Source organism: Elephas maximus, chromosome 8, assembly GCF_024166365.1.
Source record: "Elephas maximus indicus isolate mEleMax1 chromosome 8, mEleMax1 primary haplotype, whole genome shotgun sequence".
Lineage (NCBI taxonomy): Eukaryota > Metazoa > Chordata > Mammalia > Proboscidea > Elephantidae > Elephas > Elephas maximus.
Genome location: NC_064826.1, coordinates 85669881 through 85681952, shown reverse-complemented (window position 1 = coordinate 85681952; position 12072 = coordinate 85669881). Strand labels below are relative to the sequence as shown.

The window sequence follows — 12072 nt, the reverse complement described above, 5'->3', positions numbered from 1 at the left end:
ATTTATTATTAACCTTAATCCTACTATGTTGGTATTTCCTGAGGCCAAAGCAATGAAAAGGTGACAATACTGAGAAAAGACAGTGGAGAATTTAATTTATGCTACCAGAAATCTGAAAATCCTAAGGGATAAAAAAAAAAAAAGGGATAGTAAGTTTAAAATAAGTTAAAATCCACTTAATGCCAAAAAACTAACTTTTAAAACAAAATGCAATGAAGCGATACATTTGAACAGTGGCTGGAGAACTGGCTGCTCGTGGCTTAGCCCACAAATCTGGTATCGCTTTTAGCAATTAAAACAGTGAAACATAGAATTAAAGTAATAGACCATGAAAATGCAGGAAGTGATTGAGATAATGCTGACAGGATTAGAAAACTGAGAGGGAATTCATAGAAAAAAAAAAAAAAAAGACAGAAAATTGGAAAAATTTAGTAGAGGAAACAGACATAAAAAGCAGATTTTTAAGATGAGGGCTCAGTGGAAATCTCCTGAACTCATGGATTCTGTCTAACTCACCCATTTCTTAGTTCTCTCACCATAGAGTACCCTAGTACATAACAATGCTTTAACGTAAATTTAAAGACATATTAGTAAGATTGTTTTTATTCTATGATCACTCTCCCCTTAGAAGCCTATATGATTTACTGAGCTAATGTGAGTTACCGATACCAAAAAAAAAAAACCAAACCCATTGCCATCAAGTTGATTCCGAATCATAGAGTCGCTATGAGTCGGACCCTATGAGTTACTGAAAGCTCAGTTAAACTGAGAGTTCAGTGAGTTCTGGCCCTTTCTTCTCGCATCTTGTTATGACAGTTTAAGTGATTTCAGACATTCTGATTTGTCACTTTCTCCAGTGAATGGCTACTCTGGTAGTTAGCTGATATAAACAATTATGAAAATAGACTTCTTGCTGCTGCTAGAGATTTCTGCAAGCTGTCTTCAGGGAAGGGAAAAAGAATATTTACACACAGATCTGGAAAACAGAGGGAGGGAAAAGTGATAACACAAGTCCCTTTCCGCAGACACAGGTTTTAATTCAAGACCGAACAAAACTGATATAGTAAACTTTCATTTCTCAATAACTGAGAAGAGGTGGGCAAGCAGATTTAAGAGCTTAAGAAATTATGTGTTACTTGCCATGAATGTACCAGAGGGAGAGGCGACAAGAGAGACAATATCCACAGTAAATACTCCTATTTAAAACAAAAAAAAAAAACCAAACATAGAAAAGGAGTGACCCCAAGTGAGTTTTTCTTGCCCAGTAGTGTATTTTCCTTATCACCCATGAACACCCTTAAGTGGAAGAACCAATTGGTCTGATCTCTAAACCAATGGGACACTACCACAGGCTGGTGAATTCTACGTTTATTAACTGCTACTCACAAGTTCCCTCTTAATTTGGTATTCTGTCCACAAAATTCAGAGCCATGAAGCAGGAGCTGCTCATGCAGGAAAAATCACTGGAACAAGATTAAAAATAGAAAAGCAGTTGAGGAAATGTTGAGAAGCATACTAACCTGCCACCAATTTGGATCTTCTCTGTTGACAATCTGAAGAATTTCTCCTTTTGAAAACTTCAACCCTGCTTCTTTACAGGGTATCAGGTTATCATTGTATGGATTGTAATCAAAATGACATTTCACAAATACCTAAAACACACAGCACAATTAAAAAAGCTTTAAATGTATCATTTGCCATTGGATTTTTTGAAATCTTTTTTTCATACCGCTGTGATTTAATTGTTTTTGACAATGTATTTAGAATTCAGCTAAGGAACTTATTTCTCACAAATATAAATCACGTTATTAATAATTTGGTATCAGAAAAGAAAGTATGAAAAAAAATACTACTTTAACTTGCTTTTCTATTTTAATTTCTAACTCTGAATCAACAAAGAGCTTGACAATCATTCTATTCCAACACTCTCCCACTTCTCCTAATCTATTCACATGATTTTTCTAACCAACGCTGTATAATTTTTTGCAAGTAAATGCTATTTTCCAATTAACATCCTGAAATAATATATGAAATTGATATAAGGCATACATTTTCACATACGTCAGGACTGACTTTGTGAAAGGACCCCCAAAACCAAAATTAAACAAGAAAAGTCCATGCTGAAGTCAGACCTGAATGTATTTGGCAACCTTAAAAAAATTAAAAATCTAATTTATCTCTGGTAATATATGTATTTTTTAACCACACAAATTTATACTGGCCAAAACTGGTGTTGAAATACTTTTTTGGAATAATCTTGCTCTGATTTATATGACCATTGCAATAAATTAATTGTAAGAGAAATATGGAAACAGCCTGGAAACTATTTTCCAATTTAAATTCATTTAACTCTACAAATTTCTTTTAAATTTGCTTTATTGGTAAAAGAATGTCAGTCACTCACCACTATTAGTTAGGATCTGTAATATTTGGAATATTTTGCTGATTTGCTTTAATTTAAATTCTAAATTTACAGTATCTGATGACAACTTTATACCAATCATTTTCTTAAAACATTTGTTTCACACATATTTATAGAAATTCAAGTTTTATCTTCTCAAGAATGGCCTTTTCCTATTAACATTAATCAGCTTTAATAAGCAGGAAAGCACATGACTAGTCAAAATAACCATGTGCTATTTTTCTCTTTGTTTATCACACTTCTATAAATACAACTAAAGAAGATATTCAAATACGGCAACTAGATACATAATATTAGTAGTACAGTAAGATGTAATGTGATCTATGTACATTAAAATTCAAAAACAACTAAATTTGGGATCATGTGACAAAACTTTAGTAATTTACACAATGAGGTGATTGTGACAGAAAGCATTCAGAACATTTTCAATAAATTTGAAAAAGCTAAATATTAATGCTTAAAAAAAAATCAGTAAGCCAATAATTTTTTTTCTTGGTATTCAATTTTAGAAGTATCTAAAAAGCAGGCGTACAAATATTATTAATATTGCTAAAATGTGACAATTGGCTAACTTGACAATGGCATGCAGCTTAATGTATTGGCAATTAAAAAAAAAAAACAACAACAACAAAATGATTAAGCTCAATCAAGGTAAATTTAGTTGGCTGATAAGACAGAAAAACAGAGTACCAGAGAATGTCCTGGAATGACATCGTACCTGATGGACGTGTGCTGGATGCCTCTCCATACTGACGCAACTCTAAAAATACATTTTTCAATTGCATAAATAAAGCCAGATTTTAAGTTACTCTAAATTAATAAAATATAAATAAACTACTGGCTCATTTTATTACTTTACTCATTTGGTAAAGAAACTGCCTCCCTAATTAACTTTCCACAGCATATAATAGCTGAAAATTGTAAATGATAGTAGCAAGAAGTTAGAGGTGTTTGAGATGAGGCAGAGAAAAACGATAGATATGCAAAATCCAGCCTTTGGTATGGATTGCACCTCATCATAAAGAAAACAAAAATCCTCACAGCTGGACCAATAATCAACATCAAGATAAATGGAGAAAATATTGAAAGTTGTCAAGGACTTCATTTTACTTGGATTCACTATCAATGCCCATGGAAGCAGCAGTCAAGAAATCAAACAACATATTGCACTGGGCAAGACCTCTTTAAATTGTTAAAAAGCAGACATCACTTTGAAGACTAAGGTGTGCCTGACCCAAACCATGGTGTTTTCTATCGCCTCATATGCATGCAAAAGCTGGACAATGAGTAAGGAAAACTGAAGAATTGACACCTTTGAATTATGGTGTTGGCAAAGAATACTGAATATACCATGGACTGCCAGAAGAACGAACAAATCTGTTTTGGAAGAAGGACAGCCAGAATGCTCCATGGAAGCAAGGATGGCGACACTTCGTCTTACATACTTTGGACATGTTACCAGGAGAGACTAGTCCCCAGAGAAGGACATCATGCTTGGTAAAGCAGAGGGTCAGCAAAAAAGGGGAAGACCCTCAACGAGATGGACTGACACACTAAGTGTAACAATGGGCTCAAGCATAACAATGACTGAAAGGATGGCACAGGACCAGGCAGAGTTTTGTTCTATGGTACATAGGGTTGCTATGAGTCAGAATCGACTTGACAGTACCTAACAACAGTAACAACAACATGGATTTCCTAACGAGACTACCCTTGCATACCACCCAACTTGGGCATGGTATATTATCTTTTTTATACACCACAAGATTTGATTTACTAATACTTTGCTTAGAATTTTTACATATATATTCTTGAGTGAAACAGACTTGGCACTTCATTTTTTTATAATGTTTTTGGTATCAGGGTCGTGCTGGCCTTAAAGATTAAGAGAGAATTTCTATCAGTTTGGCCTTAATGAGCAAATAGAATTATGAGCTGCCTTTAGGAACCCTAAAAAACCCACTACCTACACGTAAATTGAAGAGCTTCAGACTTAGCTACAACCTCTAACTTACCCTGGTTCTCAAATTTAAAAATACAGATCCTTAGGATCCAGAAAAGATTTTGGACTTTTAGCAAGCAGCTCAAACGATTCGATAAAGATGATCTACTAACCATAATTTGAAAAACACCGCCCTTTTAGGGAGACCTCTTGGCTTCCATCTGTTCTCACATTAATCCAGAAGAGGAGCTGAGATAGTCTCCAGAGTACTACACGGTACAGCTCCTAACAGGACGGTTGAAGAGGCTAAAAGTCCTTCCTTCCCCACAGTATCTCTTAGGATGACTATGGTTTGCCCAGGAAATATGCCTAGTTTATGCCTGTTGTTCTAGTATAATTAGTAATAGTTCCTCCTTTCGCTCTCAAAAATGTCTCAATTTGGATATGTCTTAATCCTTTTTTGGGAATTCTTCATGCTATTAGTCTCTTATTTTTTTTTAAAGAACTTAAAAACCAAAAACCAAACCCACTGTTGTCAAGTCAATTCCGACTCATATAGACCCTATAGGACAGAGTAGAACTGCCCCATAGGGTTTCCAAGGAGGAGCTGGTGGATTCAAACTGCTTATCTTTTGATCGGCAGCTAAAAGCTTAACCACTTTGCCACTGGTTCTCCAGAGGACTTAAGCCAAGGCTAAATATGTCTGCATTTCATGCTCTTCGGACCAATTTGTCAGGTGCAGAATCTACATAGGAATTTGGGCCAAAGCCTAGCTATTAATATTATAAAAATTTATTTTGCCCATAAAAGTCCATTACAACCATGGTGAGCTGGTAAGAATTCTAGAGTTTGGACCACACGAAAAAAAAAATCTTCCTAAATATCACAATTAACACATAATAATAAAAAATAACAAATTAATCTTAGGTTTTATTCTTCCAGTCTACTCAGGCTTAACATAGATCTCATATCGTCACCAATGGAAACGTACCTATTGAGGAACAGAGGTAGTCTGAGAGGTGCTAGTCATATGAAACGTAACACCACTTGTAATACCATTTCTTTCATGATTCTTTTCCTTGAAAACAAGGTCTCTCTGCCTTCATTTCCACCAAAGTTCATTACAAGTCTACTAATTTTCAGAAACCCAATTCATGTGCTAAAATTCGTGACTAAGTGTTCTGTCCTATCTTCCAAAGAATAGTATAAAACAGGCATTCAACACATGTCATTTCGAAGAACTGTATGGAAATTTAAAAACTAGGCTTTTTAATTCTTATATTAAAAACACAAAAATAAGGTACATTGGCAGTATTTTATGTAAGAAAGCTTATAATTCCATACATTTATCAAATAATAAATTTCTGAAATAAACCTAAATATTAAAGGCATCAATCTAAAAAAACTGACAGAAATCTCCTATTTCTACATTACCTAAGCTTGAAAACCCTCTCTCAGCTCCAACACTTCTACCGTATTTAAATAAACGTCAATTCTTTCTTGCAATTACTTTGTTACCTTTTCTTTCTTTACAACTCTATTATACCACCAATACTTCGCCATCACCACAAAAACGACGACTTGTTGAGCACTTGTGTGCCAGGCACAGTTATGAGATCTTTATATAAATCAACTCATTTCATTCTCAGGACAACCTTTTGAGAAAGGAAATATTATCCCTAAACATACAGATGAGAAAATGAGGCAGAGAGAGGCAAAGCAGCCTGCCCAAAGTGAAACAGCTGTTCAGTGGCAATATTAGTAATTTAACCTAAGCCGTCCTCCTAACCTTCAACAGAGTTATCTTTCACACATCACCTCATACCTTGAACAGTTTTCTACCTGGATACACCATCTCAACGCTCTTCTTTTTGAAATTCACTTAATATAATGAGGACAGATGAATCTTAATATAGCACCACTCGCATTTAAGCAATGCCCTGCTCAATAATCTATTTTACCTAAAAACTAGTTATAAGATACAAAGCAAAAGTATGCAAACCAGGTAAAGATCATCTTCAACGTAGACCTGTCCTCCCCTCATGGTCTCATTCTTCATTTAGCCCACTGCATGAACACTAAGCTAGAGGCAATCCGGACTGTATTCTTATCCTTTCATGGTGCCTAAAACAATGCCTTAAACATAACAGGTGTCAAAAATGTTTGCTAAATTGATGATTAAAAGGCTTGATTGGCTTTTCTGATATCTACCTGTAGGTTACTCTAATGCTAAGGTTCATGAGTGTTCACAAATAATCTTTATTATTTTCTTTATAATAGCAGAATACTGTTAACTATTTTAAAATCTAAAAATTCACCTTTAACGAAATAAAGCAACTCAGAACAATTAAATCTGTTTTTTCACATTTCTTTAGAAAAAGAGTAAACACTGGTGGTTACATCCAACGCCCCCCCGCCCCAAAAAACACATTGCCGACGAGCCGATTCTGACTCATAGTGACTCTACAGGACATCCAACAGTATAATTAAAGAAATAAAAGTATCTTAATATTACCAAGAATTTTATTACCTGTTGAGGAATAATAGTATCTCTATAGCTTGGTAAAATCTTTAGGGTGACACTTCCACTAATATTTTTCAGTAATTCTTGTAGTTCCTTTGGATTGTTTCCAACCTCATGGCCATTGACTTCTTTAATGATATCTCCCACATGAAGCAGACCTTGTCGATCTATCATTCCTCCATGAAGGATTCGGGCAATCACCAGATCATTATTTTCAACCCTAAATGTTACACCCTATAGAAAATAACATTACCATTTATTTTAGATCATTCGAAGGAAATATTTGGATACATATAACAAAGGAAATCTAAAAATAGGTGAGTGAATCACTCCCACCTTTCCCATGTTCTGTCTCAATCTTCCAATCCCAATGAGCTATGGCAACTGTGACAACATATGCCATCCCATAAGAAAAGGTCTTCCATAGTAAGGTTAACCTTAAAAATGAAACTGATACACTAGCATCTATGCTACATTCTGTAGGATAAAAGGAAGCTCAAGAGAACAAGTACAGGTATTTGTGTATTCTGATGGTCTTGCTTCTGACCTTTTTTTTTTTTTTTCTGTTTCAGTTCTTATAGTTGGGATCTAGAAATAAGAATTTAAGCAGGAAATAGTAAATTTCCCTACTAACAGAGGCTTCTATTTTTAATAACAACTTTCTTCTGTGTTTGGATGCTGTCATTAGCAAGCAACCTTCCTCAAAAGATAGGAAGAGAAGGAGTAGCTATCTTCTGAAATTTCTGCTACCAACTGGCACACTTCTAGCTTTTGCTTCAGTTTAATTTTTTAATTTTTGCATACTAAATTAAGTTGAGAGCACAAGCTGTGTACTCACACACATACAAAAAAGACTGATAAACATGAATACAGTTTTCATAATAATACCATTATCAAAAGGAAAAAAACTGAGATAAGAGTATTGATTGAGTCACATATGTCAGATCTCAGATTTAAGAAAGCACTGATTTATCTACTCACCAATGGCTCTCCAGCTCTTTTGTGAATACCAAGAATACGAATGGCATCCACTGGCAATAACTGATTATTGATAGAATTGTTCATTTCTGGGCTTGAGGGAGGTGAATCATAACACTTTGATGCCACAATATCATGGGCCTCCAAGAGGGACTATAAGGAGTCAAAATAGACTATGGTTATTAACTATTGACAGAATAAATTAATATATTAAAGATATTGTTAGCTCATTATCCCAGTGGGATACTAAAAATATCCAAGGCACATATTATTAATTTGCCATGTATGAGTTAAATCAAATAAACATAGTGTCATTTCAAGAAATATAAACACAGTTTTATTATCATCAATTATAGCATTTCTTGCTTTGAATTTGAAGAGACAAATCATTTACTGACTTTTTTTTTTTAAGTTGCATGTGCAATGAAAATTGAACTTAGGCTTCCAAGTCTGGTATAATGAAGGCACTGGATTTCATTGCTGCAATTATCATCATTATTAATATTGATTATCAAAGAATATTTCTTGAGTATTATATAAACTCAAATGGCTAGGATTCTAAATTTTTATCTTGAAGTTGTTATATTAGTAATACCATATGTTTTTTACATGTACAAAATGTCTGTTAAAGATACATACAATAAAAAATGGATACTATCAGCGTCTTATATCAGTGATGGAAAATTTTGGTGTATAAGAGATATATTTGGGGGCTGAGGAAGGATAAGCCAGTAATAGTCCTAAAGATAATATACTTCTCAGTATCTACACTTACTATTTTGTGCTTTCATCAAGGATGACTTTGAATTAGTCTTCTAAGAATTTCTTGCAGTTTTCTTTAAGTATTATTTATTTTTATTTTTCATTCCTTATCCTATAAGAATGATTAATGCTGCTATTGTCACACTCAACATAACTGGGTTTAAAAGAAATTATTTTTGAGTGGATGAAATGCAAATTCCAAATAGTAAATAGAAAGAAGGGAGCAAGTGTCAATGAGTCAGAATAAAGGTAATCAGGATATTGGGTTAATTCATAATTTTTGGTTGCTTCATGAAAATATGCGTAAGAAACTGGAGAAAAAAATAAAAAAGAATAAGAACAACTGCAAACTGATACATGAGAATGCTTCTAACAGATGCTGGAAGTTACTCAAAGCTCTAACCTGGGCTACCTCGCTTTTCACATTATGCTCTTGTTAGGTGCCGTCAAGTTGGTTCTGACTTATGGTGACCCTACAGGACAGAGTAGAACTGCCCCATAGGGTTTCCAAGGATTTGAACTGCTGATCTTTTGGTTAGCAACCAAGCTCTTAACCACTACACCACCAGGGCTCCAAAGTTAAACCCATTGCAGTCGAGTCAATTCTGACTCATAACGACCTTATACTCTCTTAGGCAATATTATCCACTCTCATGACTTGAACCACTATTTACACATTGATAACTTCCAATTTTAAAATCTGCCCACAAACAGCCAAAGACATGACAATTTGGAAATCAAAATAAAGATTGTAGAATGCTGAAACACACTGAATTAATAGAAAAATCCTAAATCCATAATGATATTTAAAAAAAACCAGGACAACTAAAATACACTCATTTGTCACTGTTGAAGACTACTGTTCGAAATATCTCTTTACTTTGAAACTGGTAAGGGTCAGAACCAAATGTTCGTCCTGCCTTTTCAATAGCAGACACATTTTAGGGTAACTGTTAGCCCCAGTTGATGCGGAGCAATTCCACTGTACAGATCATCAGCTCATAAATGTAGAATGAGAGAACCTGGAAGGTATTATTTTGCAACCTATAATGAAAGTACTGATTCAGGTAAAGGTTATTAACCCGTGTTCATCATCAGGTAAATGGCTGATAGAAAAGAATATTTGTATAATGCTAAAATCAACACAGATTAATTACTTCCTAGTTACACAAAGAAAACTATTTCAAAGGAATGATCAGGTTGTGATCATGGGGCCAGTTTTAGCACTGATAGTGGTGGAGAAACCAGGAGTTAATATGTCTTCTGATAATACAAACATGCTGCATAATTCATGTTGCATCACATCACTTAAGATATATTCTAGCCCCTATAATTAACATGAATCATTAACCTTTTAGGAAGAACTTCCATTTAGAGGTAATAGAAAGGATAGTGGGATAACTAAACCACCAGGACAACTAAGCTACAAGGAAACAACCAGACAGATCTAGAGTGGGACATTCTGCAGGATAACTGGCCTGGTCCCTTCAATAGGCCAGGGGAGGTAGAGGGTGCAATCTGATGCCACACACGGACCTAGATAGTAAATGGATATGGACAAACCACGGGGAGAAATTCGAGTTTTTTTTACATGTAGTATATGAAATAGAAATCTACCGAAATGGAAAAGAAATCAATAACTGAAAAAAAGGCAAATTACAAAATAGCTGTACAAATTATCTCAAATTAGTAAAGAAATATATACATATTTGTATGTAGAAAAAGTATGGAAGAACATCCACTAAGATATTACAGCAGCGATTTGGGTAGTACAATGTAATGCTTTAATTTTTATAATTCTTCTTACCTGTATTTTCTACTTTTATGTATTAAAGTTTATATAATTTATATATTTATTAAATTTTACATACTTATTAAAAATACAGAAACGCTGGTGGTGGAGTGGTTAAGTGCTATGGCTGCTAACCAAAGGGTCGGCAGTTCAAATTCGCCAGGTGCTCCTTGGAAACTCTATGGGGGCAATTCTACTCTGTCCTGTAGGGTCTCTACGAGTCGGAATAACTCAACGGCACTGGGTTTGGTTTTTATTAAAAATACGGGAACCCTGGTGGCTTAGTGGTTAAGATTTACAGCTGCTAACCTATGAGTCGGAATCGACTTGATGGCAGTGTTTTTTTTTTTTTTTTAACCAAAAGGTCAACAGTTCGAATCTACCAGGCACTCCTTGGAAACTCTATGGGGCAGTTCTATTCTGTCCTATAGGGTCGCTATGAGTCGGAATTGACTGGACAGTAATGGTTTGATTTGGTTTTTATTAAAAATATATAAAAATCAAACCAAAACCAAACCCATTGCCATTGAGTCTATTCCGACTCATAACGGCCCTACAGGACAGAGTAGAACTGCCCCATGGGGTTTCCAAAGAGCGGGTGGTGGATTCAAACTGCTGACCTTTTGGTTAGCAGCTGAGCTCTTAACTACTGTGCCACCAGAACTCCAAAAAATAAAAAATATGTATAGCATGGCTGAAAGCTCCACATAGGTGCTTCAGAGGTATCACAAAATTACCATGGTCCAAAACGGCTTCTCCTAGGGTTTTCCCAATCCTAGTCAATGATCCTCAATTGTTTATGCCAGAAATCTTGTCCTTTTTCTTCCCACATCTCTATTCTGTGCCTGTCATAGCTAACTAATCACCAAGTCCTATTGATTTTACTGATTAAAACTTGTAAATCCTCACATTTCTCACTACATATACTGCCATCACAATTTCTTGCCTGAGTAATAACCATCTTGCTCTACAAATCTGACCTCTCCTTGGTTAATATACACCCCCCGCCTCAAGAGTTTTCATTGTCTTCAGAATAAAGTCCAAACACCTTAGTATGTTTTCTAAGACCTCAATCAACTGGTCCCTGCATAAAGGGTATCTCTTTTTGTACCTAAGACAGATTTATGTAAGAACCATCTCACTATAAGTCTTCACATTTTACAGTAATATTGGTGGAGAGTCACATAAAGACTTCAGCTGAGAAAGAGCAAAGTGGTGTTACCATTTGATTTTCAATACTAGGATTTGCAAATGAAAAGCAGGTAACACTTTATTTTCTTTACCTCAGCACCACTAATTGACAGTCCATTAAAATGTAACATCTCTGTCATAACCTGAGTTTCTACGTATGTGTGGATCTATTTCTGGACTTCCATTCTACTGAATTAGTCTATTTTTCTAACACTGCCCAAAACCACACTGTCTTCATCATTATAAGAAATCTTTCCACCTTGTTCTTTTGAGAGTGATTCTTCATGGTTAAACTAAGTTAAACTAAGTTAAACTAAGGCTAAATGCTTAAATCACACTTATTTGTGTACTTACGGAGAGTGTGTTATATAAGTTTCTATGATTACACAATTCTTTTATTCCAGTCATCGAACGCACACCAGTCTTAAGCAGCAACACTGAAAATGTACATTACTGGTCA

General features: G+C 34.9%; 1 protein-coding gene across 6 annotated transcripts in view; it reads right to left on the bottom strand.

Annotated features, from left to right (window-relative positions):
* Positions 1 to 12072, bottom strand: part of PALS2 (protein associated with LIN7 2, MAGUK p55 family member) — a 116844-nt gene that overhangs the window by 20891 nt on the left and 83881 nt on the right. For 5 of the 6 annotated variants that reach the window (XM_049893402.1, XM_049893407.1, XM_049893405.1 and 2 more), the window contains exons 4-7: positions 7871 to 8020; positions 6896 to 7123; positions 3141 to 3182; positions 1521 to 1652 (exon numbers count right to left, since the gene is read on the bottom strand). In XM_049893402.1, coding sequence (XP_049749359.1) covers positions 1521 to 1652; positions 3141 to 3182; positions 6896 to 7123; positions 7871 to 8020 — 552 coding nt within the window. The remainder of the gene's footprint in view (positions 1 to 1520; positions 1653 to 3140; positions 3183 to 6895; positions 7124 to 7870; positions 8021 to 12072) is intronic. The other variant, XM_049893406.1, reaches the window with a different exon arrangement.